The 19199-nt window shown below is 33.7% G+C and overlaps 1 protein-coding gene across 1 annotated transcript; it reads left to right on the top strand.

The window, feature by feature from the left end:
* The first annotated feature begins 2038 nt into the window (after positions 1-2038).
* On the top strand, positions 2039-11393 carry LOC131168624 (lipid phosphate phosphatase gamma). The gene is made up of 2 exons (XM_058128207.1): positions 2039-3037; positions 11045-11393. The coding sequence occupies exon 1, from the start codon at positions 2354-2356 to the stop codon at positions 3020-3022; it is 669 nt and encodes a 222-aa protein (XP_057984190.1). The 5' UTR covers positions 2039-2353; the 3' UTR covers positions 3023-3037; positions 11045-11393.
* The last annotated feature ends 7806 nt before the right edge of the window (positions 11394-19199 follow it).

Below are 19199 nucleotides of genomic sequence, written 5' to 3'. Positions count from 1 at the left end.
ACATGTGTAGATTCGTGTTGGTATGCATGTACACGATTGTAAATACAATTGTGCATGTATGAACATGAATTCTTGTACATATTTGTATTAGATCTAACTAAAAGGTGGTGACAAATCCTTGCACGTCTCGGTGTTCAACTTAAGCATTAAGCAAATTGGGCTGGGCTGAACTCAAACAATAATTTTGTTAGGCTACAATATACTTGACCCAAAGCTTGAGCTTAAAAACTAGTTAGAAACTAATCCAAATAAGTAATTTATTGTATAAACTATACGTTTAAAAATATGAGTATACGGATATATAAAATTTTCCACTTTTATATTTTATGAATTTGATATAAGTTTAAATATTTAAATTTTTGAAAACCTATATTAATTTATACTATTATAAAAACACAAATAGTGTAAATCATATTTTGTGTACAAATGGTATCATTATATATCTTTATAAAGTACGGCAAAAAATTTCTTATAAAATTTAATTTGTGTGTTGTATATAGAAATATACGGTATAAGTCAATTTGTAAGTGAGGGTATCCTAATCTTTTAGAAGTAAGACTAAGCATTCTTAACAGAAATAAATTTTCATTATATAAAGTAAGATATAATATTCCTAAAAAATTAAATTTATGCAATAAAATAGAATAAAGTTATTCAACCAAAATTAGAAAAAATTATATTTAGAATGACTAGAATTTAATCAAAATTCTAAAAGAATATGCTTGTATTTAAAAGAAAGACAATATTCCTAAAAGAAATAAACTTAATCAAAATTAGATAAAATTATATTTATTTGTAAAATATACTTAAGACAAATTAAATATTTGTACATAAAAAAGAAACTTCATTTGGCTAAAAAACAAACTAAGACAGTATGATAAATGTATAAATAGTGTAAATAATTTCGTAAATAAAAAATTATTATAATCTTTTAAAAATAAGACCAAGCATTTCTTTAAGAAAAATACTAAATTAAAAAAAATTACAATAAATTTACATTTAAATTTTTTTTTTATCTTAAATAGGCTAACATTTGAATCTTAAAAAATCTGTTGAATTAAAAATAAAATAAATATAATGGTGCTATGAATACTAAATAAAATGTATATCTCTAATTAAAATAGATAAATCTTCTAACATCCTCTAAAATCACTATGAATTATCTAAGATCGTATAGATAAGTACTTATATAAATTTTGAAAAATAAATTTTGATGATAAAATTATAAACCAAGAAGTACCCACTTCGAGATAGTTTATTTAAAAATTAAAAAAATAAAGCTCATTAGTTGATCATTAATTAAACAAAAATAGTAACTATAAAACATTTCTATCGTATCTATTTTTAAGATTTTTTTTTTTGAATATCGCCAAGTGTTCACGTGCGTTTTACGCTCCGTGACTATTCCCACGCCCTGTGGAGCTGGCCCCATAACACTACAGAGAAGGTAAATTCAGGAGCTCAGGGGCGAGAATTGAACCCGAGAGACTTTTTACAAGTTGACCGTCAAGCGGCACTCCCAGGAAACGCTTTGCCACCTGAACCACGCCCTGAGGGCATTTTTAAGATTTTTCTTATCAATGCATTTGTATGGCATTATAACAATATTTCATGTCTATATTTAAATTTTATAAATTTAAATAAAATTAAATATGTATAATTTAATATATGTAAATTAATTAATATTGTTTATTTTTTTTTAGAAAACTTTATTAAAAATTATAAGCACACAATTACATGCAATGTGTGTAACACATGTACAATAAGTTTGGATATTTAAAAAAATAATAATTCCGGAATTGTAAATATATTGGTTTGGCCTAAATATGAGCTAAATCAAAAAAAAAAAGTCGCAGAATAAAATATTTTTTAAGATAATGAAAACATCAAGTTGGGCTACATAAGCCCAAGTCCAGGGCAAAGCCCAAGTTCAAGCCCAAAAGGGCCAAAGGCCCAAAACTTTGATCCTGGGCCTCATAAGCCCAATAAGCACATGACCATGTGTTACATCCTCTATGGGCCTTCCTTCTTCGACCTGCCTCCAATGCCTGCCTTTATTGCATTCACATTCGTTTTCCTTCTCTCACGCCACTGTTCCTCCTTTCCTTTTCATTCATTTCTTCTTTTTCCCCCTCCTAGAGCAAGAAGAAAGATCAGCGAAGCCGCCCAGAAAACCACAAGAACCATTTCGTTTTCCACCTGCAACACCCATCGTCCCTAATCCAGATCCAATCTCACGACCCTTTTCCCAAAATCCACAATCAAGATCATTCAAAGTCTCATTTCCCCCACAAACCAATCCCAATTCAAATATTTGACTCTCTAGCTGTTTTCCCCTTTGAAAAAATCCGCCATGCTCGCACATTCGCACAAAGCCGTGTCGCTGACCCATGTCCGATACCAGAAGGGCGACCGGTTGGGTCACTTCCTGGCATGGGTGTCTCTGATTCCCGTCTTCATCAGCTTCGGCGGCTTCATCACGCATTTCATCTTCCGTCGCGAGCTACAGGGTATGTTCTTCGCCCTCGGCCTCATAATTTCCCAATTCATCAACGAGCTCATCAAGACATCCGTCCAGCAGGCCCGCCCCGAGACCTGCGCGATGCTCGAGATGTGCGATTCCCACGGTTGGCCCTCCAGCCACTCCCAGTACATGTTCTTCTTCGCCGTCTACATCACTCTGCTCACGCGAAATCAGATGGGGCTGTGGACGCTGAAGTACAAGTGGATTCTGGGTTCTGTTCCCTGGTTTTTGGCCCTTTTCACTATGTACTCCAGGGTTTATCTGGGGTACCACACCGTTGCGCAGGTTTTCGCCGGGGCTGCTCTTGGGATTGTTCTTGGGGCGTTGTGGTTCTGGGTAGTCAATTCTTTTCTGTGTTGTTTTTTCCCGATGATCGAAGAGAGCGCGTTCGGGAGGTTCTTTTATGTCAAGGATACTTCTCATATCCCCAATGTGCTAAAGTTCGAGTACGACAATGCCAGAGCTGCTAGAAAAGATATGAACTGCAAGTGCGAATGATGGAAGATCAATTAGGTAGGTGGTTTCCATTTGACTTCTTGTTCTACACTATTATTATTGTAATATGTGGATTTTGAGGATAATCGCTGCTTATTCGTTAAACTCTTATTGAATAATTTGTTTATAGCCTGTCAATGAAATAGAATTTATTATTTGACTTTAAGTTCAACTGTTTATGTATCAATGGCATGCCATCTATGCGTCGTTGGTGTTGTCATGCAATCTCTCTTCCACTTTGGACACTCTATATATATATATATATATATATATATATATATATATATATATATGTCTGTATTACTATTACTGTTGCATTCTTTTAAAATGAATGAGTGATATGTCTCAAATATAATTCAAGAAATTATCACATCTGTAGCAAGCTGGAAGTAATACTTGTAGAAGATAAAATGAGAGAAGAGAAGGGGTTTTTAGATGGTTTGGACACTTGCAAGAGACTGCATAATGTGCCGGTTAAGAAAATGTTGATTGGGTTCATAGGCAATAGGAGAGGGAGGGGTAAACCTAGGGAAACCTAGACTGAGTTAGCAAGAAAGGATTTGTTGACTTTTCATCTTTTTGGTGGATTTTGTGTTGGGTCGAGCAGAATGGAAGAAAATTCATATGGCTGACCCAGTGAAGTGGAACTTAAGACTTTATTGTTGCATCTGTTGTTGCTGTTGCTGTTGTTGTCATGCTGTGTATTTCGAATTTGTTCGGTGTTACATACAATTCAGAGGGCTTCCCATTGGCAAACTTTCTTTTATCCTTCTAGGTACTAAATAAAAAACACACTATATTTTGGAAACAAAAATTGCAGCAATGGAGCAGGTACTCTACATTATTGACTTCAAAGTTCAAACACAACATGGGGTGGGAGCTGCATTATTTTTTGTGTACAGGATTTATTTTGTAATCCATGATTGTAATGTTTCGACCACATTCCAGTTACTATTTAATGCACAGTTCTTTTGCAGGGTCATTAACATCATTGTCGTGCTATAGTTCACAAAAGTAGGTCTCAATATTGAATTGGAATATCTTCACGATTTGTGTTGTTTGGTATCTAGATCTCCGTCAGTAGTTTCTGGACCTTTATCTGAGGATATTACTGTAGTAGATGGCTTATGCCTCAACTCTTTTTGGTGATCTAGTTGTAATAATAGTAGTTTGTTTGGGCTGGGAAATGTCAGTTACCCATTGGATGCAATGGAAAGAGGATGGTAGACCACTAATTTAGATCATGTAACAGATAAAACAAAGTGCTGCTGGAACTTTAATAGGCAGCCTGCTAGCCATTCAAAAAGGAGAAACTCAAATGCTTAATAAATAACAAGACTTACTTGCCCCGTATATGTAAAGCTTAGGTGTTGCCGCATTGGATTCTCATTTTGTAAATGCATTGACAAGTCTTAATGCTACCTAACTTAAGCTTACAAAACTGAATGTGTAAGCATATTCATGTTGGTTGAGCTTTTTTGTCATAAGCTCACCCAAACACTTTGGTGCTGGCAGCATTTTCGAGGATTCAAATATCATCCATTTCTAGCAAATTCATATGGCTTAGTCTTCCTACTCTGCTCTTTCTTCCTCCTATCATAGATGCACTATTCTTTGAAGTCCTAATAGATACAATGGTGCTTTTTGAGCTCAAACCCTCACTGTTCCTGCTTCCAATTTGTGCTCTCTTTGAAAGCAAATTTAGAGTTATTAATATTTGAGTTTCCTATGTGTACAGTTGTTTTAAGAACATGTATTTTGTTTATGAAAACAAAAAAAGTGAAAATGATGCAGAACAAACATTTAGTAGGATGGATTTTGAAATTTATTTTTTAAGAATTTTGCTGACTGTTGAAATGACCCTATAACAAAGAAATTTCTTCATTTTCATTTTTTTTGATTTATATTTAAGTGAAATCTTTAGAAAAAAAAAGGTTTGATAACGGTATCCGTACACAAATTTCAAGTCAAAATTGTCAAGAAAATTAAGTGACAAATTGCTTTTTTGCTTTTGAGAATGGAATTACAATACTCTCTGAAAATCTCTTTATAAAAAGTTTCCTCTCATTCTTTTCTTCTTAAAAATTTGTATCAAGGGTTTGAATGGCTTGATTTCAAAATTTAAACATACGGAGAAGACCTCCTGAAGGGGAGCTTAGGTGCAACAGTAAGGTTGTTGCTGTGTGACTAGGAGGTCATGGGTTCGAGGCGTGGAAACAGCCTCGTGCAAAAATGCAAGGTAAGGCTACATACTATAGACCCATTGTGGTCTGCGGCGTCCGCCCCTTCCCTAAAACCCCACATACACGGGAGCTTTGTGCACCGGGCTGCCCTTTTTTATGTAGAAGACCTCCTCCGTGTTGACTAGAAAAGAATGAAGTAGCTTCGAACTCACGAACAAACTAGAAGTGCAATATTTGAGATGCCTTGTTCTTGGTTTACTTGAAGGCTTGAGAGCGTGAAGGTTGAAATTATTGGGGCTTCGGGGGGTTGAATATGTTTGAAAGCCTTAAAGTCACCTTTATTTATAGAGGTTAGCATTGGTTTGGGTCAAACCAACAAACTAACCAAACCAAGCACTTTGGGTTAGTCTGTTTTAGCCCCCGTTTGGTAGCACTTAAAAAATAAGTGCTTATGGCACTTATCACTTAGAGCACTTTTTAAAAAGTGGTGTTTGGTTGATATTTCAATAAGTGCTTTTGTAAAAAGTGGTACTGTACAACTACTTTTTTTTAGCACATTTAAGTGAATTTTGAAATGCCATCTTGGATTGCTTTTCGCCCACTTAAAAGTGGATGCTGTCGAGAGGCTGTAGCAACTTCGTAACTATCTAAAAATTCTCCTCCTCTCTCTCTGCGCAGGCTACTGCACAACTCCAGATTCCCTCTTGCTGTCTCTCTTTATGTCTCTCTTCCCCCTTCCCTCCCCCAACTTCTCCAAGCTCTCTCTTCCATCATTGAGACTGATTTCTCTGATCGTCCGGACCGTCCAGTGGTGCTCTGCGACTGGTCTGTCTAGATCTGTAGAACATGGTCACCTCTCTTTCCTCCCAAACCCTTTACTTTCCAAATCTTGTAGAGTGCCACTGCACCCCATCGCCGCCTCCTCCATCTCCTCCTGCGCAAGCCATCAGCGCCGATTCTGCCACCGCTCTTCCTCCACAAGCTATCAATGTTGCCGACAGTGCTGCCGCTGCTTCCACCGGCACCGCTGCACCTTCTTATAGGGATCTAAGAATGCATATTCAAATCTGAAGGGCATATTAATTTAAATTAATATTAAAGTAAAGATGTTAATTTAATTGATGTAAATACTCTAATTACAATATTATTGTTAATTAAATAATAATTAAATGTTGTTTTACTTAATAGAAAATATTTATATATTAATTAAATTTATTTTATGGTTATTTATGCAATATAAAAATATGAATTAATACTTAACTTATGACAGAAGTGAGCATCCATTTCATCAACACTTATAATCAGCACTTATTTTAAATACACCCAAACACCACTTATGACTTTCAACACTTTTTCAATTTAGCACTTATCATTAGCACTTATTAATTTCAACATTTTCTTTAAAAAAAAAAAAAAAAACACTTCTAAATAAATGGTTCCAAACAATCCCTTAGTTTTAAAATGTCAATGTTGGGTTACGATTTAAAATTTTTGACGAACCAATGGTTCAATTGGGGTTATAGTTTGGAGCATGTAAAAATCAACCCAAACTAACAGTGTATTTAGTATGTGTTGACTCACCAACTTTTGTAGTTAATATTTATATAAGTGCGCGCACGCCCGCACACACACACTATGTGCTCACAAATGTCTATATCGCACCAACTTTTATAGTTCATTACCCCCTCATGTTTTGGAGATTATTTGCATAAGTTAGACATAGCATTGATAGAAGATAAGGAAGGGTCCGCTTTAATGATTTGGGTATTTGCAACGCAAGCTAAATAGTGCAACGATGAGGAGTGAGCTAATTACTGTTACTGGTAATGGAAGGGGTTGGAATAACCTAAATTAACATGGAATGAGATAGCGAGGAGGGATTCAATAGCTCTTAAGTTGTCCAAGAAAAATGCCTTTGATCATGTGAATTGGTGGAGAATGATTCATGTAGTTGACCCCACTTAGTGGAACTTAAGGCTTGATTTGTTGTTATATTGTTTTTCTTATTCCCTATGTTTGGAGATATGTTTTTGATTTTTTGATTTTACTTTTTTAGAGTTATACTCTATGATGTATTGTCTTAGGTTGATCTTTGACAAGGTATTTTTTTTATATACACATTTTCGTGCATTTTGTCATAAACTATATGCTTTATAGTGCTCTATTTTTATATTGACTTGTTTTGCATGCCCAGTTTAATTTATGGTTTGTTTTGGTTTATAATCTCTCGAAGCTGCCAATGGTTGGTTTAGTTTTGCTTCCATAATTAGACTGACCCAACTGAACCATGCTCAGCTGCTCACCCCCTAATAATGGTTTGAGGAAAAGAAAATTCTATTTTGGTTTGACTTCCTCAATAAGCAGTTAATTAGTTCTCATTGATTTTATTTATAAAACTTCATCTATTTCTTATCTTTAATAAAAAATAAAGATAAATGGAATAGGATACTTATCTTGACGTATGTAGGGCTTAAGTGACTATGACATTATTTTCTTGGTCTCATGATGTGACTTAAGGCATCAATTAATGATTCATGGTGCTAATTTATTGGTTTGACTCCATCATCTTTAACGAAGCACCAGAAACTTAGCAAAATTTTATTTGTCCTCACTAGCATTCATTTAGATTACTTTAACGACATAACAGCCTTGGATTGTTCGTTAATGTAAATTAGTGGGATATCTTTAGCAATACAGTGCTTCTTTTGGACCCATTTAATTTAACTTATGACATTTGGGTTGGTCCAAAAAATTTTTCATTCCCACAGTTATACAGGCTTTTATTTTTCTTCTTACTTTGTTAATCATTTGTCACATGTGACCTGTATGTGAGTTCTGTTGATACATCAGTTATGCCTTAGTGCTTAGATCAAGGAAATTTTGTGCATTGTTTCCAATCAGAATAATAACTTTTAAAGATGGTTGCTGAAAGTGTTTTGCGACTCAACTAAGCCTAGGAAGTTATAGTGCGCATCAGTGCATCTTACACAGTTACATGCATATTTAGGTCTAGAGCTGTAGCTCTCAGAGTTTAAAAAAAATAAAAATAAAATCAGTTCCAGAGTTTCAAATTTTCTCTCATGCATCACATTCCCAAATAGAGATGTTGTTCACTTTTTACCTTTTTGGGAATAAAATCAACAAATGTTAAAGCTTTACCCATTCTCATACACCTCTTTACTAGTTAGAGATGTATAGCATTTTTCTTTTTTGTTTTTGTCTTTGTTTTGTTTCTTTTTTTTTTTTTTTGGATAATGTTAGACCATGATAAATCTTTACCCACTCTCATTCACCTCATTATGAAATATTTGGCCCATATAAACCAAATAAGGAAATGAACCAAAATCATAATAAACAACCACAGTACTTGTAAACCTTATTTCTTTCTTTTCAAGCTCCTTCAATTTTAATTCTCAACTCCAGCCATAACTCAGCATTGCATCTGAGAGTCAATCAACGTTTCAAAAGGGAGATATACTCTGACATGCTGTCTTCTTGTTACACATCTTGTGTCTATTTTTTGTGAATCAGTCATTTTTCAGTGATTGTGTATTTGTCTCTTAAGAAAAAATAGTGTCTTTGATCTTTGGTAAAATAAATGTGTTTTATGAGCTTATTTTGGGTGCATAATAAAATATATGTATTGGATTACTTTGGGGAATGCTGGAATGGGAGTTAAAAGTTTTGGGAAGTTGAGTGGCCAATGTTTTTACTGGTTAAATTGCTGGGACAATTCAGGTTTATTACCCTTTCACACTAATGTGCTCAGTTCCTTAATCTCCTGATTAAAGACACTGTTAAAAGGGTTAGTAATGCTTAATCAAATGACAATTTTAGCTCTCTTTGAACAATGTTTGCCTGTACACAACTTGAACAAGAGATACTAGAAATTTGTTCGTAGGATGTAGTTATATAATTAATTTTTGCTTTGTAGACTGTTCCATCTCAACCTTATTTTTTTGCCGCAAGTATATTCTCACTTTTAGCTCATGATATTTTATCTCTTAAACGTTTGCTATCATCTGAAAAGATTTTAAAATTTAAAATTTTACTTATTTTACTTACATTACACATATTGTGAAGTCAATTAAAATATATATTTATAAAAAAAAAAATATTGTAATCAATATTTTCTCACAATTTCTACAATATATTTTTCCTACTTGAAAGCGGCTTCAAAATGGATTTTAATACCCCTATAATTTCTTTGCAACCAACTTTGAAAAATTGGAAATGAGATCTTACTCTTTCTGGAATGGGGTTTGTTTTATGTTAATCACAATAATAGTTTTATATTATTATTTCTATTATTATTAATTTGAAAGTTTGGCGTCACAATTTTGTTTAGTGGTTATATAATAGTTAAGTACTCAAAATTTTAAGAGGGTCTGTAATTATAAATAACTATCCATCTTACTCCAGTTATTTTTAAAAAAAGGAAGTTTCAAAAGTTGATTACTAAAATTTATCCTTATATGTATGTGCATGTGTGTGTATAATGACAATATATCTTCTTTTTAGCTTATGGATCTAGTTCATGGGCATTTACTCTCTCTCTCTCTCTTTCTCTCTCTCATGAAGCCTATACCGATCTTGGCATGTGGTCTCAATTTCTTCATGGTTTCTAAAAGGTTGATGGACTTGAAATTCTTATTCTGCCATAATTTGTTATCCCCTTATGCTAAGTTTGGGAGCATGGATTTTGGATCTTGGATTTGTACTTGGGTGGTTTTCAACAAATTTAATATAATTTATATTACATCTTATTCAAATTGAATATAACTCCAAATTCAAGGTCTCTCCAAACATAGAGTTAGTGAATTGCTATTTAAAGAATTTGATCTATAATGTGAATTATTAGCGATTTGAAATGTTATAGTCAACATTTGATGAGATTTATGGGATACATGTGCTGATGTGCTGACAAATGAGAGGAGGAAAGGAAATAGTGAAATTTCTTGATTTTATTTAGTCATTCTTTGTGACACCATGACACGATAGTTGGTTACATTTTGTAGTGGATTTAGCTTGTAAATTTCGACCAAGCAGGCTGAAAGGAGCCTCTACCTTAGCCATATTATGTTCCATACGAACCAATTTTGTTTTTGTTCTCGTTCCCTGTACCATAATGATTTATGTTCTAGGTGACCTTGATGCTTACATATGTATGTCACTTAAATCATTCGTTGCTTTGATGACTTAAACTTGTGGAACATTGCCTTTTCTCCTTTTCATATGGAGTTGAAGGCTTGTACCAGAAATCTTCAGTACTTCAAATCTTTAGGAGCAAGAAATAAGACCCATGGGCCTTGAATTTGAGGCTCTAGGTTCTTGTACGGTGATATTCAATCTTTTTGTTACTTCTAGCTGACCTTCCACGACAGTGATCAAGAGAACTCAATTTCTATCTCCTTGAGCAATCAACACACAATACCTTGTCATATTATGCTACCACGAAAAAAAAAGAAAAGCTTTTTTATGCACTTTAATGAATTTTGGTTTCTAGCACATGTTATGCCTGACCATCCGTGCACTAAAGCTTTGCAGTTTTTGGTTTTACCATTTAATTGAAGGTTTTGTAGCCACTAGTTGCAACTCCTCTTGGGACTCGGGAGTTCTGTGATTTTTAGCATTCCAAGTTTCCGAAAAAAAAAAATTGTCTTATTCTTGTCTTAAATTGGTTCTATTTGAATATGATTTTAAATTTTTTATGAATAATTTTATTCAAGCCTCTTAACCGAGATGACTGAAGGCATTCAATTATTTATTTATTTTCATTTTGCTGTCTTATTTTTATCTGTGTATTCATGGTTATAAATACTTATCATGCTGACTTTTACAGGTGAACTTATCTGAATTTGTGATCCAGGATTCTTCAGAGTGCCATACTTGTTTGGTAGAACTATCATTCAGGAAGTATGTTGGAAGGATTAGAGGTACGATATAATTAGAAAGCAAACTAGGAGGATACTCCTGGATGTTCTCTATTGAAAGAACAGCTGCAGGAAATCTGCCCCTCTATACATCATAAGTTTGTATTCAAAGAAAGATGCAAGAAATCTGCCTATCTGCCTCTCTTTATACACTCTTAACTGTTAAAGATATTCTCCAGTTCTCAATCACATATATGGCGTTTCTATAATCTGTGTTGTGCCATTTATGCAAACACAACACGACTTCATCTGGGCTCATTTTATGATCTGTTTATGGGTGCCAAATTCATGAACTTCTATGTGGTTCGGTTCTCTTTGGGTCCGTTTGGGTCAAGGATTTTACTTGAGAAAAGGAAAGAAAAGGAAAAAGAGGAGGAAATTCATTTCCCATTATATTATCCTTTTTTGTTAAATACTATTGAAAATGAAAGTTTATTTTAATATGATTGAAAATATGAAAAAAATCATATATTAATGTTTAGTATAATCAAAATTTTGTTCACAGATTTGATGTTTTTTTTTTCTTTATCACTTTCCTTGAAAATCAAACATGAAAATATGAATCTCTTTGTACTTTTCTTTTCTAAGTGTTTTTCAAGTTCCAAAAATAGTTTTAATGTGCTTAGGGTCTAATGAACTATTATTCTTTTCCCCTGTTTGGGAGCTCCAGTTTAGAACTTGGGGTTGGACTTTAATGAATTTGGATTGAATACAAACCAAGAACTAATCTTTTTGGCGAGCGGAAACTGATCAAGCAAATCAACTAACACTTATTCTCTCCTCTCATTTTTATCTCACTAGAAGCTTCTTAGTAACATGATTGGCACATGAGAGCATAATTGAATTTATCACTTGATTCAACCATACTCTTCATTTAAATTTTCATTTCTTTACTTTTTTATTCCATTCTATTTTGCAAACCAAATATAGCATGAAGTTTCCTCTTGGTTTCGACCTAACATAAGCAATTTAAAGCAAGTCCCATTATGAAAATTGGAATGGTAGATGTGAATAAGGTACAAAATGGGGCAGTAGGATCGAGTTATTAGTATTCAACTAATTAGTTAAGAGATTATGGATAAATATTTGGTAATAAATTTATTTTACATCATTTCTTAAATATTTAAGGCATGAGTTAAAATTTAATAAAAATACCAATTTTTTATTTTTCTCTATAATATCTTAAGTTAAGATTGTACTTCAAAACATGACACCTAGCTATGTATTATGTTTCCCCTTAATATTTCAATAAATGTAAAGTTAATTTTTTTTTTCAAAATTAACAATCCCCTCTAATATGCAAATAACCAAATGTACTAATACCACTATTGCCAAATTTTACTTCTCAACTATCAAATATGTGGAAAAAATTTCGCCATTCAAAATCGAAATGATTGCATCTTAAATAGATAACTCGCCAATACAACTTATTAGTTAATTGGGTTGGGTTCGACATGAATATAAATGGATTACTCCTTTGAAACTATTTAAATAAACGGGCTCACCCATTTTACTATCCCTTGTCCCATTTTATTATCCCTATTGAAGCAACATGCATGGTTCTCCTAATCTTAGGACAGCAAGTTACCTTACCATGATTGAGTAGCTCCCTCAACTTTTTTTTTTTTTTTTTATGAATTATTTACAAGCCTTGGATATTTCAACTCGAGGCATGGTGTTCTTGATGTGAAAAATGGGCATAATATGCATGGAAATGATGTAACTATAGGAAGCGGGATCTGTAAAGTTCACTAAATCATTACTAACATTTTATTTTTTTAAATATGGTTAGATAATTACTACTAATGTCTTGAAGTCAAACTTAAGGCTAAGGAAATCAATAGTCAAGATCTATGTCACTAGATTAGGTTTAGGAGTACAATTATGCGAAGGAAAGATACAAACTCCCCCATCCCCCGAGCACTATTTAATTAGCCTAAGGTCGCCTTCAAATTTAATTCATCAAAATTTTGGTTCTTTCTTTTTATTAATTTACTATCTTTATTAATTTTGGAAGCCCTACACAAGACAAAAACTCTCCTCACCTCTAGACCCAAAGACATGCACAAAACATACACCCAAAGGTCTTTAAGAGGATTTGCTATGGGCATGGACGAAAAAACGTGTATGGAAAACAACTAACAAAAAGAAAACATCATATTTTGCACAACCTAGATAACAAAAAACATGTCGACAATATGTAAAACATAAAATAGATGTAAGCATGACAATTTGACTGAATAAAAGAAATCACAAGAAAAATTAGAAAGTCTAAAAAAATCATTGAATGAACTCAAAGTGATTTTGCTAAACTAATAACCCCTCTAATTGGTGATATCTAAATACCACCGCTTATTAAGTGTTGCGGGGTAAAAATAGTAGGGATGCGCATGAAGAGTCGACGTACACCGCACCACCCTTTTGCCAACGACAACGCCGCGCTACCTTTTGCTGGTAACCATGCTAGCTATGGCCTTCCAATGCCACTGCAGAAGCAACTCTCTCTCTCTCTCTCTCTCTCTCTCTCTCCATGGGGGAGTAGCAACCATCCGAGTAACCCTTCAACCATGCCTAGCTCTACCTGTACACAGATATGCATATCAGAACCCACCTATGGTGCTTTTGTTAGAAAAATTCCATAAGAAAGTGTAGCTTATTTTATTAACCATTGCCAAATAAGGATATAGAAAGTAATTGATGATATTGCTTAATTAATTTTCATTAAGGCAATCGAAATTTGATGCAAACACTTATTCTTTTTTTATTCGTTTCATCAAGAGCTTTTATATAATTCTATATATTATGACTGAATCCATCAAAAGTCATAAATATATACTTTGTGTTTTTCTTCTTTCAATATGAATGTGCCTTTAATTTCTTTGATTTAATCTGATTCATTCTTTAATGACACATTGATTATGAAATCAGTAACCATGCATTAAGGATACATGACTTTGGTCATTATATCTTACTCATCAGTAAACACACTACTTCATTTTGGTTGATGTACCTATTATCTATTATTGAATTAAGATATAACTTAATTCTTAATTAATTAATTATATATACATACACACGACATGTTATCATCATGAAGATCACACTTGATCATACGATCACATTAAGAATTGTATACCGTTTATTTAGATTAGCATTCACCATATAATTAGCTAAATAAATAACTAGTATGGATTATAGTGATTTTATGTCAATAATTGGCATAATTTCTTCCATATATCACATGGTTATCATTCATTTAGATAAGTTATACAAAGAAGAATATGAATTATTCACTTATGTTCATAACATACACTAATCCCATAATAATGTCAAAACACCATAGTTATTTTTTTTATCTTTTTCATTCCAATAATATGTGCCCATACGAATTAAAGAATGTTGGCTAGACCCATAGAATTTATATGCTCATTAAGCATTTTAGGTGCCAATATACATTGATAAATGGGTATGCTATTATTATATTGGAAATAACATATTCAATCAACGTGGCAAAACCTCAGCTGCGCCTGTTGATGAGACGTGGTCAATCCTTGGCTGTCCGATTTGTGTTTCCTTAGGACGGTTCGGATTGTGCCATGTCACTGATCCACATACACCAACTCTCATCCATCCATTTGTCAACATGTGGCCAAGTGACATTGTTGTGACGTCACCACTCTTGCCCCCTTTAATAGTGATACATATATTCATGTTAGACCACGTGTCTTCACCCGGAATTGACACATGGCCCGTTTCGTTGACCTGGCCCCTTTTCTCCTGAACCGGTTGACCCGATTCAAATCGGTCTAAATCGGTTTCTTTATTTTCTTAATTATTTCATTATTAAATTATTTATTTGATTTTAAAAATAGGTACAAATAGTAGAAAAATCGCAAAAAAATTTTGAAAATTTTAAGGTCAAGAAAATATTTTAATTCATTTTTGACAAGGAAAAATGGGGAAAAAACTTCAACAACCTCCCAAAAATTTTGGAAAATATTATAAATACTTGAAAAAATCCCCAAAAAATTTTGAAATAATAAGGAAGCTATTTTCTTAAAATATTTTCTCAATTTTTAAAAGGGGTGTGCCCCTATGATTTTACAAAAGACAATGGGCTTTTCAAGTCTCGCCCGTGTTAGCTCCGAGGGAGGGTTTTTCTAACGAGATCCCTGCTTCTAAGGGGATCTTATTAGGCAATTCCTGTAGAGACCCGGAAAATAGAATAATAAAAATAATAAGGAAAAAGGAAAATTTAGTTTGACACAAGACCAAACCGTTAACGGTTTGGGGGAGTCTCGGAAAAACCATCGACAGTTTCAATTTACCGAGGCTTAGTAAAGGGGAAATAGTAGAAAATGGTTCAGTTAAAAATCCAAACCTTCGACGGTTTCAGGAAAATCGTCAACAGTTTCTCCTGTGCAGCAACTTATATATAAAGGGTTTAAGCTCATTTAGTTTGAAAACAAATACTCTCTCTCTCTCTCTTCTCTCTCTTAGGGCTGTAAAAATACTCTTTCTCTCTCTCTCTCTCTCTCTCTCTCTCTCTCTCTCTCTCTCTCTCTCCTCAAATTCTCTTAAATCTTTTGCCAAATTAGCGATTGAAAACCACCACGGGGTCCTAATTTCGATCCTCTTCATTTTAATTGGAACATATTTGTAGTTTGAGGATCCTAAGCAGCACTCCAAAGTTAAGGTAAGAAAAATGATTTATGCCTATTGTTTTAGAATTTAACCGGTTAACGGGAGCGTGAGAGCCTAGGGATAGTAGGATAGTAATTATTTCAAAATTTAGCTAATTAAACGAAAAATATATGATTACAAGATTTTGTACTCCAAACGACGCAGGCGTTGGTTTAAGGATCCCTGCAGGCACTTTCTCGATAAACAGGTAAGGGGAATAGGTCATGTCAAGCATTTTCAGAAATTCAACCAATTAAAGATAAGCATATACTTATAGAAATATTATATATGTTTTTCTGAATATTTAGGCATGTGGGAATGGAAATTTGGTATTATTATACGTATTTTTTTTTTGAGAAAAACATGGTGTTTGAATTTAAGAAAAAACCCTAGAGATAATGATACTTTATTTCAACAAAATTTATATTTTCCTGAGTAGTTATAATGTTATAATTTATCAGTCAAAAATTATGTGGCATGAGGATGATTTTTATGGCTTGGTTAAATATGATGATTTTGCTAGTTATGATATGACGGCTATATTGCCAAGTTATGATATGACGGCTATATTGCCAAGTTATGATATGTCGGTTTATACTGAGACAAGAAATGATGGTTTTATAACAAAAAGTGATTTGACTAGTTTTATACAGATTTATGAAAATGAGATTATGTTACTGTTTGTTGTGAAAATTGCAATATAACGTTGGTAGGATATGAGGAGTTCGTTATATTGTTTTTATATAAAATTATGAAAAACCTCAATATAACGTTGGCAAGATATAAGGAGGTCATTATATTGTTGGTTATGAAAATTGCAATATAACGTTGACAGGTTATGAGGAGGACGTTATATTGTTCGTTATATAAATAACAATATAACGTTGATAGGATATAAGGAGATCGTTATATTGTTATTATATAATACTATGTAAATTGCAATATATATGAATTAAGAACCCTAGTGGACCAATTATGTATAGAGCACCATACCGTAGCTACAATGAAATGGCAGAGAGTGCAACCACACTGGTCTGGTATGATAGTGTTAGTGATAGATAGTCGATTTGGCCTGCGGAGTGTTGTGGACTGCCCCTAGAGTCCGAACTAGACCGCGGTAGGCAGTACTACAGACGTATGTTGAAGTTGACTTAACCTAGTGGTAGGTTAGCCATGGTAAAGTCTTACTTTCGGGCCGCACAACCCGACGTGGGGGGAAGCATGTTGTTAGCTAGTTAGCCCTACAAGGTAAGTTCTTATATCTATATATGTTGATTTATTTACACAGAGAAATTTGTTGAGTTAGAATGTGTTTTGAGAAAAGTATGTATTAACAAAAATATCTATATGTGTGTGTTTGTGTGTGTGTGTGTGTGTGTGCATGTGTGTGTGCACGCGCATGTACGTATGCGTGAGTACAATTATATATATTTTTATCAGTTGAAGTTAAGATTAAATGGATGTGTTTTGATACACTAAAACTCATGTTGCACACACTGATAATAATTTATTCTGTCTTACTGAGAGGTGTCTCACCCCAACAAATATTTTAACATTTCAAGACCTCGTGGGAATCGAGTTTAGCACTTCAGAGTGGGGTATATATATAGTGTTATCGAAAGTAAGTAATGGTGAGAATTGTCATGTATACAGTTAGACATGTTTTTGTGTAGTGGGTTTGTAATAAGGTTTTGGGAGTATTTATGTAAATATGATGATATTAGAACTCTAGTATTGTATTTGGGATTTTATGTTTATGATTCCGCTGCTTGGTTATGAAAATGTGATTTGGACAGGTAAACCTGTACCCCAATGTGGTATGGGTCGTACAGTTATGGTATCAGAGATTGGAAAAAAAAATTAAAAAAAATGGTAGAAATTTTGAGTCATTACAATTCCTAAATCAACTACAAGGAGAAAGAGGGGTTTGAAATCTAGAACAATTTGTTGAGTTAGGCCTTTTGAGCCTGGCCTAATGGTGATTGAACTAATTGTACGTCCTTCACCTAGTCGCTTCACTAAATTTTTATGGGCACTTGCCTATCATATACAACAAAATAGAATTCATCTTTCTAATCATGGATGGACGTAACAACATTTGCCTTGAAAATATTTTTAGATTTGACGCAAAATTATAAATACTTGCAAAATTAAAGTTCGAATGTTATGCAAAGAAAAAAGGAAGTAGAAAAAGTCAAATTTTTGGAGATGTCCCATTCATTAAAAAAAATGACAAATGATTTCAACAAAGTTAGAAAAAATTAAGGAAAGGGAAATATTATAGTGACTAAGGATGTCCACAAGGAAGGGAGCAGCTTGTAGCCTAAATCCATCATAAAGAGCAACTTTATACTCACAAATCTCCTTAGGGCTATTTTTCATAGGCTTGCATGTTGGATTTTAGAAAATAAGGATAAAACTTCTAGAAAATGAAACATATTAAGCAAACAAGGAATATCCTTATAAATTAGGACATTAGGCTTAGCCAAATAACCTTCCATGTAACGCCCCAACCCGCCACATGAGCCAGGAGTGTTATTTGTGAAATAAAATAAATAAAATTCTCTGATACCATAATACCGCCACCTGCCCTAACCAGGGAAAACCGGGTGTTTTTGTTATACTAATAATACAACCATATGGCAGAAGAAAATACTTCAATCATATTACCAGAGTTCTATCTGTCCCCAAAACACATGTTAGACTTCCTGATAATATAATACAACCCAAAATAACAAGCATAATAGCTGGTGGCTCACCAGCTCTGTATACCACTCCCAAAAGTCTAATCCCAGCCTCGAAGTAAGTTAGGTATGGTTCCCTGTAGGACCTGAAAAGTGAGATGGATAATGAGGTGAGACACTTCTCAATAAAGTGAATTAAACTATTGTTAGTGTGTGGCAGATGAGTTTTACTGCAACAATTATCTATAAACATTTCTTATGTTATCCTTACTAAATATGATTTCCATATAATTGAATCATAACTATAAAATTCATGACACACATATCATTGCAATTCATAATAAACCTACCAACATGCATATATATTCAACAATCTATTGTAGATAGTACAATACAGTTTAATAAATCTACACTCTACATGATCCATTCAAGGTTCACATTTGCCGAAATTGAGGCGTTACATCTTGCCATCCCTCAATCCAGCCATACTCGTCGGGCACTCGCTGAGAGGCGTTACGTCTCGTCGTCCCTCACATCAGAAAGCTCTCGGGTTAAATCCTGAAAATCAGGGCATTACGTATCACCGTCCCCCGAAAACTTTTTCAATAATCATCATCAGGGCGTTATGTATCATCGTCCCCCGAGACCTTTTTCAGTAATCATCATCGGGGCATTACATATCGCCGTCCTCTGAGAC

Source organism: Malania oleifera, chromosome 11, assembly GCF_029873635.1.
Source record: "Malania oleifera isolate guangnan ecotype guangnan chromosome 11, ASM2987363v1, whole genome shotgun sequence".
Lineage (NCBI taxonomy): Eukaryota > Viridiplantae > Streptophyta > Magnoliopsida > Santalales > Ximeniaceae > Malania > Malania oleifera.
Note: the sequence above shows the minus strand (reverse complement) of the source record. Positions and strands in the feature narration are given on the sequence as shown.